The sequence below is a fragment of the Canis aureus genome, unplaced genomic scaffold (genome assembly GCF_053574225.1).
Source record: "Canis aureus isolate CA01 unplaced genomic scaffold, VMU_Caureus_v.1.0 ptg000260l_RagTag, whole genome shotgun sequence".
In the NCBI taxonomy this organism is placed as follows: domain Eukaryota; kingdom Metazoa; phylum Chordata; class Mammalia; order Carnivora; family Canidae; genus Canis; species Canis aureus.
This window is the reverse complement of record NW_027554515.1, coordinates 1-22858: the sequence shown is the minus strand read 5'-3', so window position 1 is coordinate 22858 and position 22858 is coordinate 1. Positions and strand designations below refer to the sequence as shown.

The window sequence follows — 22858 nt, the reverse complement described above, 5'->3', positions numbered from 1 at the left end:
CACTTCCCTTGTGGAGGTGATTCCTGTTTTTCTCCATCTCCAGAGACCAGGAATTCTAGTAGGGAAGTTACAAGCTCCTGAGCTATTCTACCTAACAGTGGATTTGTTGGGGCATGAACATGTGTCTCCCACTGTATTCAGCTTTGCCAAATCATCCTACAGGTGATTGTACGTGACCGGAGGTGACTGGCTTGCCGAGCCTTGTGTTGGCGTTAGCAGTACCCCGCTTCATCTCTCGTTATCTCCTCAGTCTCTGGACTGTGTGGTTTTCAGAACCCTTGTTTTATTGCCAGGGTAGGTGGTAGTTCATGTCCTGTTGCCGGGAAGGTGTTTGGTCATGAGCGTGGGCCTGACATTCTGCATTGGTTCTCAGAGTACATTGACCACAATTCATTGTGGACCCAGATGGTAAAAGGGAGTGGCCTGTTCCTCAGGGCCGAGATGGAACGGGATGTGGCGATTGTACAGAGGCTAGGTCCACGCTTCTCTGAGTTGTGTGAAAAGGGCTATAGAAACACAAGTTCTGTTGGAAGAAAAGTCAAGGTTGAGGTAGAATCTCACAGGGTAGATTTTTTTTCTTAAAACAGTTTATTCATTTACGAGAGAGAGAGAGAGAGAGAGAGAGAATGAATGAGCAGGTAAGAAGTGGCAGAGGGAGAGAAAGAAGGTGACCGACTGCCCGCTGAGCACCTGATGTGGGGCTCCTCCCTGAGGCTCTGAGATCATGACCTGAGCTGAAGGCAGATGCTTAACTGCCTGAGCCCCCCAGACACCCCTCATAGGATGGATTGAAACCTGCTTTTATGGGCTGACTTGGAGACATCACCACCATATTCACAGTATCACAGGAATATGTGTCCCAGAATCTAGCATAGAATTACAAGTGAACTTTTGTCACCAGCTCCATTTGATTTCGGTGGAGGAGGGACTGAGTAGTACTCCTTGAAGTTTAGTTTGGTCCCTTAGGCACTCAGCTACCACTCATTGAATGAGTGAGAGTCTGGTGTGAGGCTCAAGGCACTAAAGGTAATTTCTAGAGGGAGGGATCCTGCAACCTCCAGGACACCTTTCATTATTCATCCAGGTCAAGTGTGGACCTTTCGCTGCCTCTTTTCTTTTTTCTTTTGTTCCTTTGTCTTTCATCCTTGAGGTCATTTCATTGTCATTATGTTTGTCTAGTCACCTCTCTTGGAGTGCCTTAGCTATATGGTCAATTGGGTGTAGTAAGGAGTATTCCGTGTGTGCAGATCCCCGGGCTCTCCATTCTGGTGCACACACATCTGTGGTGGTAGTTCAGGGCCGGGGCTGTGGAGCTACATTGCTTGGACTTGGATTCTGGCTGTGCCAAGAATATCATGCCAACAGTGTGATGATAATACCTCATTGTCTGACCTCGTGGCACCTCTGTTCCTTATATGTGAATGATGATAATAGTGGTACCTACCTTGCATGCCAGAAGTGAAATCATAGGCTTTTGTGTGTATGACCTAAAATTTCTTTCAGACGATTCACTTGGAATGAAAAAGAATTTTGTATATTGTTGTAAGCATCTATCCATCCTGCTGTATACTGTCTGATATTTGCTGTTCACAGACACATATAAGGTTATGTTACTTATGGTCATGTGACTTTTTAGTCAATGAAATGTGAAAAGAAGTAAAGTGTGTCACTGCAAGGCAGAAGTCTTTGAGGGCCAGCGCACTGTCTGCTACATTTCTCCACCCGTGCACTCCCCGTTGGTCACAGGTGCTGTTCCAAATGGTAGAAGCTCTCGCACGGGGGCCCAGGAGTGTGGAAATGGGGAGCAGAGTTCCCAGAGGACATGTGTCCACAGAGTAGGAGTGAGGTAATCAATCTCCAGTGTCACGTGCCACTAACATTTGCGAGTTGTTTATGACCATTGTTCCCCTATTTAATTCTGATGAGTGCCTTCACCATGTTATATTTTAAATCTGTTTTTCTGACAGTATAGCTTAGTGATGTAGAGGGTAAAGCAGATGTAATTAACTTTCCATGTAGTTCTTTTTAAGTGGCTGCTCTTGGTCTGGGAGTTGCACTGTAAAAAGTTAAGGTTTATGTTCTTGTAAAAAACTATGTATCTTTTATTAGGTCTTTCTTGATAGACACGTACTCCCCTTCTAACTGCTGGGGTGAGGCCTGAGAAAGGCTGGCATGAACTAAAAGATCTCACTGGTTTTTAATGGTTTTTTTAAAGATTTTATTTATTTATTTATTTATTTATTTATTTATTTATTTATTTATGAATGAGAGAGAGAGATACAGAGAGAGGCAGAAACACAGGCAGAGGGAGAAGCAGGCTCCACGCAGGGAGCCAGATGTGGGACTTGATATCACCCAGGACTCCCAAGATCACGCCCTGGGCCAAAGGCAGGCGCCAAATCCTTGAGCCACCCAGGGATCCCCAGATCTCACTTTTTGATGTGATTATTCTGGAGTAATATAATAGCAGGATAGTGTGCCATCTTGGGTCAGACCTTGTCCATTTCGTGTTCTCTCTCAGCACTAATAAGACAGAGGGCCAGTATCTCTATGTTACTTTCAGATTCCTTTGTTTTCTTAATGAATTTCATGAGCTTATTTTGACTTAACAAGCAAGGGTTTTCAGTATCAAAGTATAACATGTAACTCACACACCCCCCCGCCATATCGTCTGATTTATATCCTTTTTAGCCAAAAGAAGTGACCTATCATGTATCAAACAGTGTATTACATATGCAATTAGCATTTCACTTTTTTTGCAATTAGCATTTTAATTGTAACTTGTTTCCTTTGCAGATTGCAGGATTTCTTTTCTTTTGTAGTATTGCAGCCACAACTCTTTTTTTCTCCTTGTCCTTTCTGTGTTTAGTTCAGCCAAATGCTAATAAATTAAATGGTCTTCACGGTCAGCCTTAAGAATAAATTTTACCAATTTTAATGCCTTTAATGTCTTTTTGTTGTCTGATTGCTGAGGCTAGGACTTCCAGTATTATGTTGAATAGCAGTGGTGAGAGTGGACATCCCTGTCTTGTTTCTGATCTTAGGGGAAAGCCTCCCAGTGCTTCCCCATTGAGAATTATATTTGCTGTGGGCTAAAAACTATAGAACACTTCTTAATGAAATTGAGGAAGACACAAAGAGATGGAGAAATATTCCATGCTCATGGATTGGCAGAATTAATATTGTGAAGATGTCAATGTTACCCAGGGCAATTTACATGTTTAATGCAATCCCTATGAAAATACCATGGACTTTCTTCAGAGAGTTAGAGTAAATTATTTTAAGATTTGTGTGGAATCAGAAAAGACCTCTAATAGCCAGGGGAATTTTAAAAAAGAAAACCATAGCTGGGGGCATCACAATGCCAGATTTCAGGTTGTACTACAAAGCTGTGGTCATCAAGACAGGGTGGTACTGGCACAAAAACAGACACATAGATCAATGGAACAGAGTAGAGAATCCAGAAGTGGACCCTCAACTTTATGGTCAAGTAATATTCGACAAAGGAGGAAAGACTATCCATTGGAAGAAAGACAGTCTCTTCAGTAAATGGTGCTGGAAAATTGGACATCCACATGCAGAAGAATGAAACTAGACCACTCTCTTGCACCAGACACAAAGATAAACTCAAAATGGATGAAAGATCTAAATGTGAGACAAGAGTCCATCAAAATCCTAGAGGAGAACACAGGTAACACCCTTTTTGAACTCAGCCACAGTAACTTCTTGCAAGATACATCCACGAAGGCAAAAGAAACAAAAGCAAAAATGAACTATTGGGACTTCATCAAGATAAGAAGCTTTTGCACAGCAAAGGATACAGTCAACAAAACTCAAAGACAACCTACAGAATGGGAGAAGATATTTGCAAATGACATATCAGATAAAGGGCTAGTTTCCAAGATCTATAAAGAACTTATTCAACTCAACAGCAAAGAAACAAACAATCCAATCATGAAATGGGCAAAAGACATGAACAGAAATCTCACAGAGGAAGACATAGACATGGCCAACACGCACATGAGAAAATACTCTGCATCAATTGTCATCAGGGAAATACAAATCAAAACCACAATGAGAATGGGGAAAATTAACAAGGCAGGAAACCACAAATGTTGGAGAGGATGTGGAGAAAAGGGAACCCTCTTACACTGTTGGTGGGAATGTGAACTGGTGCAGCCACACTGGAAAACTGTGTGGAGGTTCCTCAAAGAGTTAAAAATAGACCTGCCCTACGACCCAGCAATTGCACTGTTGGGGATTTACCCCAAGGATACAGATGCGATGAAATGCCGGGACACCTGCACCCCAATGTTTCTAGCAGCAATGTCCACAATAGCCAAGCTCTGGAAGGAGCCTCAGTGTCCATCGAAAGATGAATGGATAAAGAAGATGTGGTCTATGTATACAATGGAATATTACTCAGCTATTAGAAATGACAAATACCCACCGTTTGCTTCAAGTGGATGGAACTGGAGGGTATTATGCGGAGTGAAGTAAGTCAGTCGGAGAAGAACAAACATTATATGTTCTCATTCATTTGGGGAATATAAATAATAGTGAAAGGGAATATAAAGGAAGGGAGAAGAAATGTGTGGGACGTATCAGAAAGGGAGACAGAACATAAAGACTGCTAACTCTGGGAAACGAACTAGGGGTGGTGGAAGGGGAGGTGGGCGGGGGGGTGAATTGGTGATAGGTACTGAGGGGGGCACTTGACGGGATGAGCACTGGGTGTTATTCTGTATGTTCGGAAATTGAACACCATTAAAAAATAAATTTATTATAAAAAAAAAGAAATGACACATACCCACCATTTGCTTCAACGTGGGTGGAACTGAAGGGTATTATGCTGAGTGAAATAAGTCAATCGGAGAAGGACAGACATTATATGTTCTTATTCATTTGCGGAATATAAATAATAGTGAAAGGGGATAGAAGGGAAGGGAGAAGAAATGTGTGGGAAATATCAGAAAGGGAGACAGAACATAAAGAATCCAAACTCTGGGAAACGAACTATGGGTGGTGGAAGGGGAGGTGGGGGGGGTGAATGGGTGATGGGCACTGAGGGGGCACTTGACGGGATGGGCACTGGGTGTTATTCTGTATGTTGGCAAATTGAACACCAATAAAAAATAAATTTATTTTAAAAAATGAGGGAAAAGAATAAATTTTAGTTATAAATTTCATTTAAATTGGTATGTTACAAATTCTACAGAAGACAAAAATTTGAGTGTCACTAGTTAACGAAATTGATATGCATCTTTGGTTTCTAATTTGAATTATATTGCAAAGTGCATTCCAAACTTCTTGTTGTGATTTAGTTCTAATTTTAAGGCATTATGGTCTGAGAATATGCCAGGGACGATCCCAATCTTTCCGTATCGGTTCAGACCTGATTTGTGACCCAGTATATGGTCTTTTCTGGATAGGTTCCCGCTATCCCTTCACTCTGAAGAGTTTTGATCAGGAATGGATGCTGTATTTTATCAAATGCTTTCTCTGCATCTATTGAGAGGATCATATGGTTTTGGTTTTTCTCTTGCTGATATGATGAATCACATTGATTGTTTTACGAGTGTTGAACCAGCCTTGTGTCCAGGGAATAAATCCTACTTGGTCATGGTGAATAATTTTCTTAATGTATTGTTGTATCCTATTGGCTAGTATCTTGTTGAGAATTTTTGCATCCATGTTCATCAGGGATATTGGTCTATAATTCTCCTTTTTGGTGGGGTCTTTGTCTGGTTTTGGAATTAAGGTGATGCCTCATAGAATGAATTTGGAAGTACTCCTTCTCTTTCTATCTTTCCAAACAGCTTTAGTAGAATAAGTATGATTTCTTCTTTAAAAAAATTTTTTTTAAACTTTTATTTATTTATGATAGGCACACAGTGAGAGAGAGAGAGAGAGGCAGAGACACAGGCAGAGGGAGAAGCAGGCTCCATGCACCGGGAGCCCGACGTGGGATTCGATCCCGGGTCTCCAGGACCGCGCCCTGGGCCAAAGGCAGGCGCCAAACCGCTGCGCCACCCAGGGATCCCCTGATTTCTTCTTTTAAACTTTTGATAGAATTCCCCAGGGAAAGCCACATGTCCCTGGATTTTTGTGTCTTGGGAGGGTTTTGATGACCGCTTCAATTTCCTTCCTTGTTATTGGCCTGTTCAGGTTTTCTATCTCTTACTGTTCTAGTTTTGGTAGTTTGTGGCTTTCTAGAAATGTGTCCATTTGGCGTATAGCTATTCATAATATGTTTTTTTTTCATAATATGTTTTTACAATCCTTTGTATTTCCTTGCTGTTGGTAGTGATCTCTCCTTTCTCATTCATGATTTTAATTTTAGTCTTCTTTCTCTTCTTTTTAATAAGGCTGGCTAATGGTTTATCTTATTAATTCTTTCAAAGGACCAACTCCTGGTTTTGTTGATCTGTTCCACAGTTCTTCTGGTCTCGATTTCATTGAGTTCTGCCCGAATCTTTAGTAACTCTCTTCTTCTCCTGGGTGTAGGATCTATTTTCTGTTTTTTCTCTAGCTCCTTTAGGTGTAAGGTTAGCTTTTGTATTTGAGTTCTTTCCAGTTTTTGAATGGCTGCTTGTATTGCGATGTATTTCCCCCTCAGGACTGGTTTTGCTGCATCCCAAAGATTTTGAACTGTTGTATGTTCATTCTCATTAGTTTCCATGAATCTTTTTAATTCTTCCTTAATTTCCTGGTTTCCTCTTTCATCTTTTAGCAAGAGGGTTCTTAACCTGCACGTGTTTGACGTCCTTCCAAATTTCTTGTTGTGATTTAGTTCTAATTTTAAGGCATTATGGTCTGAGAATACGCAGGGGACGATCCCAATCTTTTGGTATCGGTTCAGACCTGTTTTGTGACCCAGTATGTGGTCTATTCTGGAGAAAGTTCCATGTGCACTTGAGAAGAATGTGTTTTCAGTTGAGTTTGGATGTAAAGTTCTGTAGATATCTGTGAAATCCATCTGGTCCAGTGTATCATTTAAAGCTCTCGTTTCTTTGGAGGTGTTGTGTTTAGAAGACCTATCAAATGTAGAAAGCGCTAGATTGAAGTCACCAAGTATAAGTGTATTATTATCTAAGTATGTCTTAAATTTGGTTATTAATTTGGTTATTAATTGATTGATATCAATTCTTCTGGTGGAGGGGCCTTTGTGCTGACTTTCAGGTGTGGGCACTTGGGGGAGCTGATCAGCCCCCTGCGTGGTGCAGGGCTCAATGAGTGATGTTATTTTTTTTATTTTAAATTTTAAAAATTTTTATTATTTATGATAGTCACAGAGAGAGAGAGAGAGAGAGAGAGAGAGAGGCAAGACATAGGCAGAGGGAGAAGCAGGCTCCCTGTGGGGTGTGCGATGCAAGACTTGATCCCAGGAACCCCGGATCATGACCGAAGCCAAAGGCAGATGCTCAACCACTGAGCCACTCACAGGCCCAGAAGACTACATTTCCACACCCCAGAGGATTTTGCAAATGTCCCCAAATTCTCAGTCATCCCACCAACTTCTAAAGGGAAGCCAGCCAGCTCACAGGGGATCTCAGAGATTTGAGAGGCTTGGGCCTCCTCGCATATATGCTTTGGGCACCCTTGGCCACTGCCCTCTGTGCGCATGCGCAGGGATGCCAGCTTCTGAGGTGCGCAGGCGCATTCGCATTTAGCAGCGTTGCTAGGTTACACTGGTTCTGCGTAGGAAGATTCTAAGTCGTTGGGCTTAGTCCCTGAGACATTGAGGCGAGGCCCACTTGCCTTATTGCTGGCGCGGGAGTGTATCGCACTAGAGGCGGTGAAACCTGTGTCACTGAAGCCTGTCGGCTTCATTATGAAAAAGAGATCTACAGCGCGGAATGGGTGGGGCCTGCTGCGCTTCGGCTTCAACCTCAGGCCTCTGAGGGTCAGGTCGCCGCCTATGACTATGACTGTTGACAGCTTCCACAGCCCCGGTCCCGGATACCACATCAGATATCAAGATCTCCGGGGAATCCACAGAGCTGTGATTGAGGGCGATACAGAAAAAATGCAGGAGATACAGCAGTTGCTGGTTTTTGGTTTACATGACTTAAATAAAAGGGACAGGAAGAACAGGTAACAGGGCTTTTGAGGCGGGCGGGAGGAGTCGGGGCGAGCAGTAGAGGGGCTCATGACATTAAAAGCAAAAATTCTGGAGTTTGATTCAGCCACAGACACAAAAAAAAAACGCCTCTGAATCAGAAAGTAATATTAGCAAAATAAAAGAGAATGTACTTGCAAAATATTTACAACATATGTTTTGGAGAAAAAGAACATCTTCGTTTTACAGGGAAGTTATTACAGGAATGAGATAGGGGCCCCTGGATGGCTGAGTCAGTTGGCCTCTTCTGACCTCCTCTCAGGGTCATGATCTCTGGGTCCTGGAGCTTAGCCCCTGGTGAGGCTCCCTGCTCAGTGGAGAGTCTGCTTTTCTCTTTCCCCCTCCCCTCTGCTGGTGTTCTTAATTTCAAATAAATAAAATATTTTAAAAAGAGGCATAAAATCCCATTTTCCATCTCAAGCTTTGTGAAGATAAGGAATGATGTTACTTATACTACTTAAAATTTAAGTTGTTTTGGACTTTTCAGATAGTTTGGTGGTTATGTACCACATTGAAAAATAAGTATTTCCTTGAGCCATGAAGCTTATTGATGTAAAATATCTTTAGGAAATAATTAGAAATAAATAATATACAATATGCTATTCTCAGCACTATTTACAATAGCAGTGTATTAAGGAGTCACTTAATGGCCTGTATTTGTAAATGGCAGTGTATCCAGAGGCTGGACTACTATGTGACCACTGAATGTGGCAGAGATAATTGATACACATTAACATGCAAAGCTGTACTTTGGATCATTAAATGAGTGAAAAATTGTTTTGATGATACATACATATAAGCAGACAATGGTTTTGAGTTAGCCAAAAAGATGTGCAAATATAAAATTAGTTATCTTCAAACATTTGGATTCTAAGTGGATTTTTCATTTTCTTAAAATCTGTGATTTCTATAGGAAAGATACATAAAAATTCTAAGAAAGGTTTATTATCAATGAACTAATCCAGGAGAACAAGAATATGAATCTTGTGTAGACAAAAAATAGTTTCTACTTATTTACTTTAAAGAGATTTTATCGATTCATTTGAGAGAGAGACCAGGCAAACAAGCAGCAGGGAGGGGCAGGGGGACAACAAGCAGAAACCCATGGAGCAGGGAGCCTGATGATGTAGGGCTCGATCCCAGGACCCCTACACTTGAGCCAAAGGCAGATGCCTAACTGAGTCACCTAAGCGCCCCTCTTCCTATTCAAAAAAAATTGATGGGAGAGGATTGGTATTTTCTAACAACCTTTAGCCTCTTCAGAACTAAGGGGAATATTTTTATCTGTATTGTAGGTTGTATTACGCATACATTAAATATATACATACGGTTTTATTTATTTTTATTTATTTTTTTAAGGATTTTATTTATTTATTCACGAGAGACACACACAGAGAGAGAGGCAGAGACACAGGCAGAGGGAGAAGCAGGCTCCATTACAGGGAACCCGACGTGGGACTCGATCCTGGGTCTCCAGGATCACACCCCAGGCTGCAGGCGGTGCTCAACCGCTGCGCCACGGGGGATGACCTATACATATGTTTTTATTATGTGCAGCTTTATAACATCTAATAAGTGAACGGTTAATGATTTTATTTTGGTTAAATCCTTATAAAAATAAAAAATAAAAAATACAAATGGTATTGCAAAACCTTATAGAATTTTTGTTGTATCCCTCTTCTGAAAAAAAATTAAAAAATAGCAAATACACATTTTATTGCTATTTCAAAAATATTAGTTTACTTCACAAAAGTTTTCTTTAAAAATATTGAACTTTCTTGGTGCCTTGGTGGCTGTTTGTTGAGCATCAGACTCTTGATTTTGGCTCTGGTCATGATGTTAGGATTGTGGGGTTGAGCACCCTGTTGGGCTCCATGTTCAATGGGGAGGCTGCTTGAGATTGTCTCCCTATCTCTCTGCCCCTCTGCCCTTCACCGCACTCCTGCATTCTCTCTTTTTCCAAGAAATAGATAAATCTTTAAAAACTACAGAGCTCTCCAAATGAATTTTTTAATAATAAATTTATTTTTTATTGGTGTTCAATTTGCCAACATACAGAATAACACCCAGTGCTCATCCCGTCAAGTGCCCCCCTCAGTGCCCGTCACCCATTCACCCCCACCCTCCTCCCCTTCCACCACCCCTAGTTTGTTTCCCAGCGGTAGGAGTCTTCATGTTCTGTCTCCCTTTCTGATATTTCCTACCCATTTTTTCCCCTTCCCTTCTATTCCCTTTCACTATTATTTATATTCTCCAAATAAATTTATGTATTCTTTCAGTCCATTTATTTCTCAGACAAACCTGAACACAAGTTATGTAGCAGACATAGTCTACTCAGGATCTTTTCAATTTTAACAAGACTTCAGGGACTCCTGGGTGACTCAGTGGTTGAGCATCTGTCTTTGGCTCAGAGAGTGATCCCAGAGTTCTGGGATCGAGTCCCACATTGGTCTCCCCGTGAGGCACCTGCTTCTCCCTATGTCTGTGCTTTCTGTCTGTGTCTCTCATGAATAAATAAAATCTTAAAAAAGAAGACTCCATGTTGCCCAGTATGAGCAAGATGAGAAATTTTATGTATTTAGGTTTTAAGGCTTTCATTTTTAAGTAATCTCTCTACCCATCATGGGGCTGGACATTTAAGGACACATGCTCTACAGACTGAGCAAGCCAGGCACTCCTAAGATGAGAGATTTTATTTTATTTTGTAAATGATAAAAGATGTATTTATTGTAAAAAGAAAAAGAGAAGGTCATGGGAGGGGAGGAATAGAAGGAAAGCGTGGATCTCAAGCAAAATCCACCCTGAGCATGGAGCCTAATGTGGGCGTCTGTCTTCATGACCGTGAGATCATCCGGAGCTAAAACCAAAAGTTGGACACTCAGTCAACTGAGCCACCCGGGTGCCCCTAGGTGAGAAATTTTAAATGGAAGTATTAGGACTTAATCTCACGTGAAGCTTTTCCTTGGAACTTCCTGTCAAAGGAAAACATTTCTGAATCAGAAATTGTAAAAGATTACCTTTACCTGCCCTTTTGACATTGCAATAATACTAAATACTAATATTGGTAATTGAAAATACTTGATTTCTATGAATCTAAACATTTTCTATTAATTAAAATGCTTAGTAAAATGAGCTTCCCACCACCCCCCCAAAAATAAAAGAACTCTCCCCGTTTATTTGAATCCTGAGTTTCTTTTGACTTAAAATCCCTTGAAACTTAAAGTAAGGGTTGCTTTAAAAACATTCTTTTGTTCTTTTAGTCCTCTCTTCTCATAATGCTTTCAACTACTGAAAATTATTTTAGCTCTTGAACAATGTAATTCCAAGCATAGGACTAGAAGTGCAACAGACCTGTTGTATATGTCACTATTATTTCACTTAAGACACACCGTAGATTGTATGATGCCCCACTATTTATGTACCAAGAAGAAATTTTTAGAAATCATGCCAGTTATAGTTTTAAGACATTTTGAATTAGAAATTGGATTCCGATGTCAGAGATATTAAAAGGTGACAAAATGAGCATCTTGGAATCATTGAAATAGAGTATTCTTGCTCATCCTTAAACGTAGCTGCAAAGTGGGCATAATTGGATTGTTTTCCCTAATTGTAGTGGGTCTTTGTAAGTTGTAGTAATAGCTATAATAATATTTGTGCTAGGAACTAGTATTCTAAAACTTTGCATGGATCCTCATTTAAGGATCACGACAAGAGGTCTTGTGAGATAAGTACCTTTTATTTTATTTATTATTACTATTGTTTTGTAACCTCTATAACCAACAGGGGTCTCGAACCCCTGGCTCCCGAGATCGAGTGACATGCTCTTCAGAGTGAGCCAGACAGGCGACCTGAGACAACTATTTTTATGCCCATTTTGTGGATGAGGAAATTGCGATAAGGCTAAATGGTCACTGTGAAGCGACAGAGTTAAAGTGGGAATCAAACCCAGGTTGAGCTGCCTCCTGAGGTCATGCTCTTCCTAAACAGATAGGCTGCTCTTTTAATAGAGCGGTGAAGAATCACTAATAAATATTGTACTTTCTTCCAAAGAAAACTAAATCTTTGTTTTGGAGTCATGAGAATAATACAGTATTTAACATTTACAATTCTGTGAATTAATTTGAATGTTTTGGAAAGGTACACTGTAATTTCCTGACAAGTCCTTTCATGCTCACAGGACGGCTCTCCACTTGGCGTGTGCCATTGGGAGTGTAGATATGGTGAAGATCCTGGTACTTTCTCAATGCCAGCTAAACCTCCGTGATGGAGAAAACAGGACAGCTCTCGTGAAGGTGGGTGGTCACACCTATGTCTGCCTGAGGTGGATTGGATTGAAGTCCTTGGAATGAACATTTGTTGCAATTAAACATAACTCATTGGTGAAACTTGTGGCATGTTTCCTTTCAGTTCCCAGAATTTACATTCTGTTTCTCGTTATAATGCTGACAGGCTGTACAATGCCAAGAAGAGGCATGTGTAGATATTCTTCTCAGAAAAGGTGCTGATGTAAATACTAAGGATTTCAAGGACAACACCGCTCTCCATTATGCGGCCTATGAGGGAAATATCTCAATAGCACGCAAGCTGCTTTTGAATAAAGGAGATATAGAGGCCAAAAACAAGGTACAGGTCAAGTTTTTTTTACAACGTATTTCACATTATAAATAAATAAATAAATAAATAAATAAATAAATCAGTAAATCAATCAGTAAATCAATCAGTAAATAAATAAATAAATGTAGCTGCAAAAGGTTTTTCAACATGTATATGTAGATATATTTGTACTATAGCACATATATATATGAAGACATCGACACTGAATTTTATACAGCAGGTCCTGTCATCATGGAAACAACTCCAAAACCAAGGCAGAGGGAGGGAAAGAGAAAAGTAATGCATATAGTAAGGAAACATTCTGTCTGCTAGCTACCCTTCCACCCCAGAAAGAAAATCTTCCCCTTTGTGCCTGGGAGTAGATGGTGCCCTCAGAGCCCACAAAGGATTGAAGGCCTAGAGGGGAGTGTGGTGTTGATGGAGGCCGAAAGCTGTGCAGGGGCTTAGGAAATGGATGCTTCTGGGGATGAGTAGGAGACCGTGACCCAGAGGAGTAGCTTGGGTGAATGTAAATGGGAGGAGAAAGCAGCAGGTTGTAATAGGCCTTGGGCACTCTAGGCCCTAAGGTTCAGAAGATGAGAGCAGGGGGATCAGGTCATGACATCCTACAGGTGGTATCTGCTTGTGCTGGTAGCCACTCTGCCAGCCATGTACCACGGTGAGGCCTCCCATTCCGGAGAGTAGCTCCTGCTCAGCCTATGTATTTCCTCAGTGGGGTGGTAGGTGTGCATGGGGAGCTGGTGATGACCACACTTGCCAGTCTCCCTGTGCTTTCTTTGACGTGCATTACCTTCAGTCGCTGCCCTTGCAGAAACACTGTTGTGTGTCATAGATAGGGTCGATTTTTCATATTTGGAAGCTCAAACATTTCCTGGATGAAAATATTTTGAAATAACTGTCTAAGCTTTTGCTTTAAATAACAAAACTTTTTATTTTTGAAGATTGTATTTATATGAGAGAGAGCAAACAAGAGTAGGGAGGAAAGGCAGAGGTAGGGAAAGAAACGGCCTTCCCACTGAGCCAGGTAGCCTGATGCACGGGGCTTGATGTCAGGAGTGGGATCGTGACCATAACCAGAGAGAGATGCTTGACCCACTGAGCCCCCCAGGCTTACCATAATACTTCTTCCTTCCTGCCTTCCTTTTTTTAATTAAGCTTTTTTATTTATTTATTTTTTCACCTCACACTCTGGGGTTTATGTACTTATTTTATCTTTTAGTTTTTTCTTTTTAAATTTTTTTAGTTGGAGTTCAGTTTGCCAAGAAAGAGCACAGGACCCAGTGCTCATCCCGTCAAGTGCCCCCCCCTTGGTGCCCGTCACCCAGTCACCCCAACCCCCCACCCACCTCCCTTTCCACCATCCCTTGTTTGGTTCCCAGAGTTAGGAGTCTCTCATGTTCTGTCCCCCTCACTGATATTTCCCACTCGTTTTCTCTGCTTTCCCCTTTATTCCCTTTCACTCTTTTCTATTCCCCGTATGAATGAGACCATGTAATGTTTGTCCTTCTCCGATTGCCTTACTTCACTCAGCATAATACCCTCCAGTTGCATCCATGTTGAAGCAGATGGTGGGTATTTTTTGTTTCTAATTGTTGAGTAATCTGTGGTATATGTCCACAATGGAATATTACTCAGCCGTGAGATTTTATTTTTTGCGGGGGAGTGAGCATGTACAAGCAGGGGGTGTTGTGGGGGCAGAGGGAAAAGAAAGAGAGTAAGAATCTGAAGTAGACTTTGCGCTGAGTCTGTCGCAGCGCTGGATCTTATAACTCTGATCATCACCTGAGTTAAGACCAAGAGTCAGATGCTCAACGGACTGAGCCACTCAGTTGCCCCTAAATAATGATACCTCTAAAGAAGCATTAGAGAAGGCAAGTTTCTTTTATGTATTTATGGCAAATATTTATGAGAACACAGAATGTGTTCTGAAACTTTATTTTCAAAAATGTTTTCTCACCCAGTTTGTTTTCTTATTTAGTGTCAAACAACAGAGGAAAGCAAAATTTGCCTTGGAAATAGGCTTTGTCTTAAAACACAAAACAAGTGTATTTTACAATATCAAATCTTGCTGCTGTTGAGAAGTTCCTATTTGATCAAAAAGTGATTGATTAACACGGTCAGAGTTTGTCTTTTATCAGCCTTGACTTAAGAGGGACAAAAGAGGGGCAAAGGAGAAAGCAGTCAGGAACATGCAGAGCGATTTAGAAATTTGGCAAGTGAGGGGAAATATCAAGACAAGGTTTTGGGATTGTGTTTGTTTTTCTTAGTGTTTATGTTTAGGTAAGGAGTCTTCAATTTTCAGGGATAATAATTCTTACTTTACGAACCAGTGAGTGTGTTGTAAACTTATATAGAGATCAATTCTAGGAGGACTCTAAGGACATCAGATTGGCAGTAAACAGGTGGTTGAATGGGCACAAAAAGGGACGCCTGTGTGGCTCAGTGATTGAGCATATGCCTTCGGCTCAGGGCATGATCCCGTGGTCTCCGAATCGAGTCCCACATGGCACTCCTTGAATGGAGGAGCCTGCTTCTCCCTCTGCCTGTGTCTCTGCCTGTCTCTCTCTCTTTCTCTCTCTCTCTCTCTCTTTCATCTCTCATGAATAAATCAATAGAAATCTTAAAAAAAAAACAAAAAGTGGACAAGCAGAGGAAAGAACACAGTATAGTATTTTGCAGCTATAGCCACTTAGATACGAGTCTAAACTCTGCTTGCAAATCTAGAATGTCTTGATGGGAAGGATGTAAGGAGTGTGTAAATAATGGAATCAAGTTGCATTTTGAGTTTACTAGTCCTTGTTCTACCTCTAGCCATGGAAATTGAATGCAGGTTTGATAAGTGACTCATTTCTGTTTTTGGCTGAATCCTCAAGTGATAGGGAGAATTGGCCACATAGGTGAAAGAGGAGACTGGCATGGTTGTGTACTGTACTACTTCTCAGCTAGACTTGTGCTGGTGAATCACAGTCAACTAGGGAATTTAAAAGAATTTACAAGCCTAAACTGTCCCGTGAAGATTTCGATGGAGTGAATCCAATAACGTGTGTACGCAGAAATTTGGAAATAGGGTTTTGAGATTCTGTTACAACTCTTGGCTAACAACTACTGAATGGGTAGGTATACATATACAAATTTAGAGATGTAAAAATATTAAATCTCTGGAAGAGATTTAACTGAAGTTGGATACTGGCTACTTCCTTCCACTCTCTCCAACATTAGCCTTTCATCTGTCTGTATCTCTTTGAGAATTACAGATGAAAATTATTGGTCATCTCTGTTGGCTTGAAAAATAATTACCTTTTCTTCCAACTATCAGTCATTCACCGGCACCCAGATGGGAAGTCTTTATGAGTAGTCTTTTAATAAGTAGAGTCTGACCCTTTAAAGATTTTACGTGTTTTGCTACCATTCTGATTATTACAAGCAGGGTTTTCCCAATTGCAGCAGTAGAAATCCGTGAACCTTCTTTTTTAGTTGAAGCTGTGGGATAGACTATCTTAGGATGTCTTTCAAATTCATAGGGCCCTGGCATAGTGCATAATCACTACTGTGTTAAACATTCAGCATGTAGTTAGTGACAATACAGATGGTAATTGTTTTAATAACTTTGCTTCAGCATTCCTCTGAACTCCTGTCTGTTCGGTTAGCAATGTGAGGGAAGTAAATACAAATAGATTGTAGTTGAAACAAGCATTGGAAAATTCTGACAGTAGGTGTTAATGAGTCTTCACAGCAATTTTCCTTAGAAGGTGGGGCCTAATTTGTTGGTAAAACATGATCCTGATGCTTTAGGAAAGGTTTGATGTCCAAGTATTTGTTTTACGCACGGCCATTGGAAACAGTCACAGCAAATAGAAAAACACAAGTAGGCTATAGACTAAATGTAGCCCCTGGATGTATTTAGTTTCCACTGTCAGTTGAGCTAACACTTAAAATTATGGCACGCATGTAGAACTCTGGATTTTGAGCTTTTCTTACAGATCACTTCTGGTACCTTGAGCCCATGCTGCTGTTTGGTATGCTGTGCAGAGGCTGTCCCTTTATAGGAGGCGTGTGTCTCCAGTTTGCTCGTGTCCCCGCCTAGGGTCTTCACTGACTCGTGTCACCTGCTTTGCCTCCATAACCATTGAGTTTACAATTACTGTTTTATGGTATATGTTGACAAAGATTTCAAGATTTTCAAGACACTCCATATTAATTTATAATATATATTTTGTATTTTATGTTAATTTCTTAGGATTGGGATTGAATTTTCTGTTTCTTTGTCACCTTATTTTTTTCATTACTTTATTCAGTAATTGATGAGAGACACACAGAGAGAGGCAGAGAGCTAGGCACAGGGGGAAGCAGGTTCTCTATGGGGACCCTGATATGGGCTCGATCCCAGGACCCTGGGATCATGATGTTCACCCTCTGAGTCACCCAGGTGCCTCGGGATGAATTTTCTAAGTTAGGAATTGAAAGTCGTTTTTTTTACAAACATTTTTTCTATATATGTACAGTAATCATGTACCTTTTGGAATATCTGCAAGCCATGTGAGGTTAATCCTGGTTCTGCTTGGATAGATTATGCATATTCCAGACAGTATTCTCTTTCTCCTTGGTATTATTCCCTAAATACTCAATTTACATAGTAGCTTTTATTATACTAAAAATAATCCGTATAAAGCAGTATTAGAATTTGTGATTAATAGTTTTTACTTAATCTCAGTTTCCCAACATGTAAACACCCAGTGCTCATCTAGTATTAGAATTTTTATTGGTAAGTCATGACATTTTTATTTCTGATTTACACTTAGTCTAAATTATAAATAATCAAAAATAGCAATGATAATAGAAACTAGAATACAAACCGGTTTTTTTAGAAGTAGATGTGCATTAGGTTCTCAGAATGAGTATAGTTGAGAATAAAATCTCATTGACATATTTCACTTAGCGTAATACCCTGAGTCAGTCAGAGAAAGACAATTATCATATGATCTCATTCATATGTGGAACTTAAGAAACAAGACAGAGGAGAAGGGGAAGAAGAGAAAAACTTAAACCAGAGAGACTGAGGGAGACAAAGCCTAAGAGACTCTTAATCATAGGAGCCAAACTGAAGGTCACTGGAGGGGTGGAGTGGAAGGATGGGATAACTGGGTGATGGACATTAAGGAGGGCACATGATGGAATGAGTCCTGGGTGTTACATAAGACTGAGGAACCACTGACTTCTACCTCTGAAACTAATAGTATGTTATATGGAACTGAATTTGAATAAAAGGGTAAAAATGAGAAAAATCTCATACTGAGCTTTCTAACAGTTAAGAAAAAACTTTATCATGGTATAATAGGAGAAAGTCCAAGGACTATTTATTTAGTTATTTATTTTTAATATTTTATTGTTCTTATTTTTTATTTTAAACAAAAAAACCCACAATTTTTTATTGGAGTTCAATTTGCCCACATAAAGAATAACACCGAGTGCTCATCTCATTGTGGGCCCACCTTAACCAAAGATTATTTAGTATTAAGTGGTCAAAATTCATTTGAAGCTTCTTTCTTTTATTTTTATTTATTTACTTTTCTTTTTAATTTTTAAAAGGTTTCTTTATGCATTTTAGAGAGACAGCACACACATGCACAGGCTTGTGGGGGTGGGGGAGGTGGAGAGGGAGAGGGAGAGAGAGTGTCTTAAACAGACTTGGTGCTCAGTGCCAGGGGAGCCCCGAATCCAATGTGGGGCTGGATCCCACGACCCTGAGATCACACCTGAGACAAAACCAAGCGTCCCTCAACTGCCTGCACAACCCAGCTGCCCTGAAACCTAGCTCTTTTCATTCAGAGTCCATCTCCTTAGTGACTCATTTGGAGCTGGAGTGTTTTATGTTGACATCTGGGATCCCCATACCATTGATAGATGAGAATCCAGCAAGTTTGTACAACCTGGAGAAAACCCTTACCTTTATTGGAAAGTTCTTAAAACTATATCCCTGGGAACTCTTGTTTCTCAAGTATTAATGTTTGCTACAAAAGAAGGAATTGTCAAATGGGGATAAGCAAATGTAAATGGGGTTCATTTGTGCTAGATGTATAGTGCAGTTTTGTAATGTTTCACAAACATAGATGATCATTGAATCTTTCTTTTGGGGGACAGTATCTCTTGCAAATCATGTGTTCTTTGGAATATAATTGAAGAAACACTACTCCGGAGATATCCATTAAAATCAGTAACGATACTTTAAATATTTACTACTGTGTTTTAGAGAGTGGAGATACAGAGATAAAAAATAACCCCTCCCCTCTAGAATCTTTTGGTTTAGATGGTGCAGAAGAAAATAACTAGGGTATACCATGATATATATTGTGAGCGAAGCAAAGATTCTTGGAGCCAGGCAATGTTTGAAGCGAGTTTGTGGAATGACTGCAGGTAATCTGTTGAAGAGGAAGAGGAGGTCTATTTTATTATTTTTATTTTAGTTTTTAAAAAGACTTTATGTTTTTGAGAGAGACAGAGAGTGAGCAAGCAGGAGAGAGAGCACGAGTGGAGGGGAGGGGCAGAAGGAGAGGGAGAAGCTAACTCTTTGCTGCAGAGGGAGCCCAAGGTGGGACTCCATCCTGAGACCCTGGGATCATGACCTGAGCTGATGAGCTGAAGGCAGATGCTTGACCAACTGAGCCACCCACGCTCCGTGAGAAAGCAGTATTTTAAAAAGAAGGAGCAGCTGGTGAAACCATGGAGGGCTGAGAACGAAAGGGCTAATTTTATTTACTTTCTATGTTACATGTTTAAGTTACAGGATCGTTCAGAATTTTTACGATTCATTATCCAAATATGTAATTTTGTAAATTATAAATTTTGTTTGCACTCCTACAGGATGGCCTCACACCGCTTTTACTTGCTATAAATGAAAAAAAAGAGAAAATGGTGGCATTTTTAGTAGAAAAAGCAAATATAAATGCAGTTGACTACGCTAAAAGGTAAGGTTTTTTTTTGTGAATCTTAGTATTTGGTCGAGAGTGGTAACAATTTCTCAAGGCGGAAAGTTTAACTTAATAAGAAGAGTATTTATAAGTATAGTGAAAAATGTCAGCATGTGATCGGTTAGGTAGAAAACAATTACTCTGACAGGACATGGTGAAGAACATTGTATAGTATAATTCAGAATCCTTTGTAATATAGATTGATGTCATTTGCAATAGTTTTTTTTTTTCTGTATGATTTTACAGTAGCTAAAAGTGTTTCTTGTTGAAATTGTGAGTTTTTTCTTTTTTAGCTCAGAGCTTGATGCCAGAGTCTGGGAATTGAGCCCCACATAGGGCTCCCAGCAGGGAGCCTGCTTCTCCCTCTGCCTATGTCTCTGCCTTTCTTTCTGTGTCTCTCCTGAATAAGGAAATATAACTGAGAAAAAAAAATTTAGAGAGTCCAAGCAGAAACCTCTGAAACTGTCTCCAAGCCTTCATTTGGTAGGGTATACCAAAAACAACCCTGCATCCTAGCAGAGGTGCAGTGGGATAGTGCTAAAGGATGAAAGGCTGGTGAGCTCTATCACATTTCTGCTTGATTCACTAGTCTGGCCCATTCAGAGACAGGATAGATTGTGGCAAATATCTGTAGTTACTGTCAACTTAAACAAAGAGTAATTCCAGTCATAGTTATTGTGCGCCTCTTATTGCTTCCAGAACAGATTGATAAGACATCAGGTACATGGTATGTGTCACCACTGATTTGGCAAATGCATTCTTTTCTAGTCCGCTAGTGAATCAGAAATAGTTCATATTCATAGAGTATAGGCAAAGTGTTCATTCATTTAATTTGCCTCAGCGTTTTATTAACTCATGGAGCTAGACCATTTGAACATCCCCAGAATATCTCATTGGCCTATCATATTGACACCATGCTAATTTGACATGAGGATCAGTAAGAGGCTATAACGCTTTGGGCCCTTGGTAAGACGGCATGAATTGACATATCCGTGAAGTTTTGAGGCATCCAGTGGGCATGCCAGGATATTCTCGCAGGAGTGAAAGAAAAATTGCCACATTTTGAATACCTTTTCACAAAGACAGAAACTGGGAGACCTCTTTGGGTTCTGGAGGTAGCATATTTTACGCCACTAATTCTCAATGCGTTGGGGGTGGGGTGGTGGGAGAAGAATTCTGCTCCTCAGGGAGCATTTGGCAGTGTCTGGAGACCTGTTTTTTGACATGTCAAAAGCTGTACATACTTAATGTATCGAATTCAGTGAGTTTGTGGATAAGTATAGACCTCTGTGAAATCATCAATGCCTTAAAGCCATAGTCCTACCCATCACCTCCCAAAGTCTCTTCCTGGTCTCATTAATTAATTAATTAATTAATTGGTAAGAACACTTAACATAAGCTCTACCCTCTTAGCAAAGTTTAAGTATACAATGCAGTATTATTAGCTATAGACACTGCTAACAATAGATTCGTCTGGAGACATTTCCGATCCTCACAACTGAGGATGTTGCTGGCATCTAGTGGGTCGATGTCAGGAGTGCTGGTAAACATACCCAAGAGAGGCCTCCACAACAATCCACCATGTCCATGGTACAAGGTTGGGAAACCTTGTCCTACATTGAGTACTCGTTTCATCCATACACCTTGGTGAAACTAAGGAATGCAAGACTTCAGTGGTCTCAGAGCAGATGAATTGTGCAGCAGGTGCAGGCTGTGCTTAGGAGTCCTCACTGCTTTGGTCGCAGGATCCAGTAGACCCTATGCTATTCATGGTGTCAGTGGTGGGGAAAAGTTGTACCGTGGATCTCAGGGCAAGCCCCTGTTGGAGAATCAGAGCACAGGCCCTCGGGGTTTTCTGATCTTGAGTCCCCATCAGAAGCTTGCCTGTAGAGGGGTCCTACGGGAGACAGAAATGACTTGTATTCCTTCTGTGCTAAGTCATTGGCTGGACACAGCCTAGCAGAGACACAAGGCCTTGGTGTGAGTGCTACGGTGGATATGAAAATGTAGCAGCTGTCTACATTTTGAGCTGCAGTTCAACTGTGCTCTCTATGGTAGATCCTCTAGAAGACAAATCCAAAGAGTGCAACTCCCTGGCCTCTATATTAGTCTGGGTCCAATCGGAAGACAGATATGACATAGTATTTTAAACAGTGGAAGTAAATATAAAGAATTACTAAATGATGATGAGATAGTAATGAGAAGGTGGGACAGAGAAGTCTGAAGACAGTACCACAGAAGAGGTAACTTGGGAGGGGGGGTCCAAAGTTGCTAAAGAAGGTGTGATTGAAGCACGATGGATGGCAGAGAAGTTTGAGTCCTGTATGTCTGACTTCCTCTGCGCATCCAATTACCAACCTCAACTCATTTGTGTCCCAGAGGGTTGTTCCTGTTAGCCTGGAGATTGAGCACTGGCCCTGGCCCATGTTCCGGTTTGCTTCCCTTCTTCTTCTTCTTCGTCTTCTTTCATCTTCATCTTCATCGTCTTTGTGTTCTCTGTCTCCTTCTCCTCCTCCTTTCCTTCTTCTTCTCTTCTTCCTATCTCCTTCCTTTCTCTTCCTCCCTTGCTAACCCCGCTTCACCAGCATCAGAAGTACTCTTCCCAGCTGTGCACTCCAGAGCATGCAGTCCGGGCCTCAGCCAGTGACCTTTCTAAAATGGATACCATGCCCCTAGCAAATGCTGTTGACACCCTACTCACTCTCTGCATCCAGTCCTTAGTCTTAACTCTGCTGTATCCCTACGGGGTTTGTTGCATCCTTCTGCATGTGCATATGATACACTGGAGGCCTTGCACTGCTCTGCTTGTCGGTGGGCTCATTGTTCCCTGACCCTCCCTATACATCCATTTATCAGACAGGACTCCCTGCACTCCTGAAGGGTAGTTCCTGTTTGCATGCTTTGTAGCACGGACTAGCTTTGGCCGGGCAACTCTGACTGCAGTTCCGACATCTCCTTCAATGAGACCTGAATCCCAGCCTTGGGATTTACCCATTTGGGTAACCTTTCTTGGGTAATCTTGCACCTTAGGGTATTTGGATTTCTTTTCTCATCTTTATAGTTGATCTCCTGTTATAGTTCATCATTTTTTATATTAAACGTTCCCTGTTGAAATTACTAAGTGGTTTGTCTCTTGTTTGGATCCTCACTGATACAC

General features: G+C 40.8%; 1 protein-coding gene across 1 annotated transcript; it reads left to right on the top strand.

Annotated features, from left to right (window-relative positions):
* The first annotated feature begins 7271 nt into the window (after window positions 1-7271).
* LOC144309929 (putative ankyrin repeat domain-containing protein 26-like protein) lies at window positions 7272-19721 on the top strand. Its single transcript, XM_077890877.1, has 4 exons — window positions 7272-8097; window positions 12300-12414; window positions 12572-12745; window positions 19595-19721. Exons 1-4 carry the CDS (start codon window positions 7835-7837, stop codon window positions 19700-19702), a joined length of 660 nt encoding a protein of 219 aa, XP_077747003.1. The 5' UTR covers window positions 7272-7834; the 3' UTR covers window positions 19703-19721.
* The last annotated feature ends 3137 nt before the right edge of the window (window positions 19722-22858 follow it).

What these genes read in the sequence shown, in the direction of transcription:
- LOC144309929 (XM_077890877.1), top strand. Translation starts at nt 7,835, where the DNA reads ATGAAAAAGAGATCTACAGCGCGGAATGGGTGGGGCCTGCTGCGCTTC. An exon ending in ACAGGACAGCTCTCGTGAAG is followed by an intron (nt 12,415 to 12,571) that starts GTGGGTGGTCAC and finishes TAATGCTGACAG; the next exon opens with GCTGTACAATGCCAAGAAGA. An exon ending in ATATAGAGGCCAAAAACAAG is followed by an intron (nt 12,746 to 19,594) that starts GTACAGGTCAAG and finishes GCACTCCTACAG; the next exon opens with GATGGCCTCACACCGCTTTT.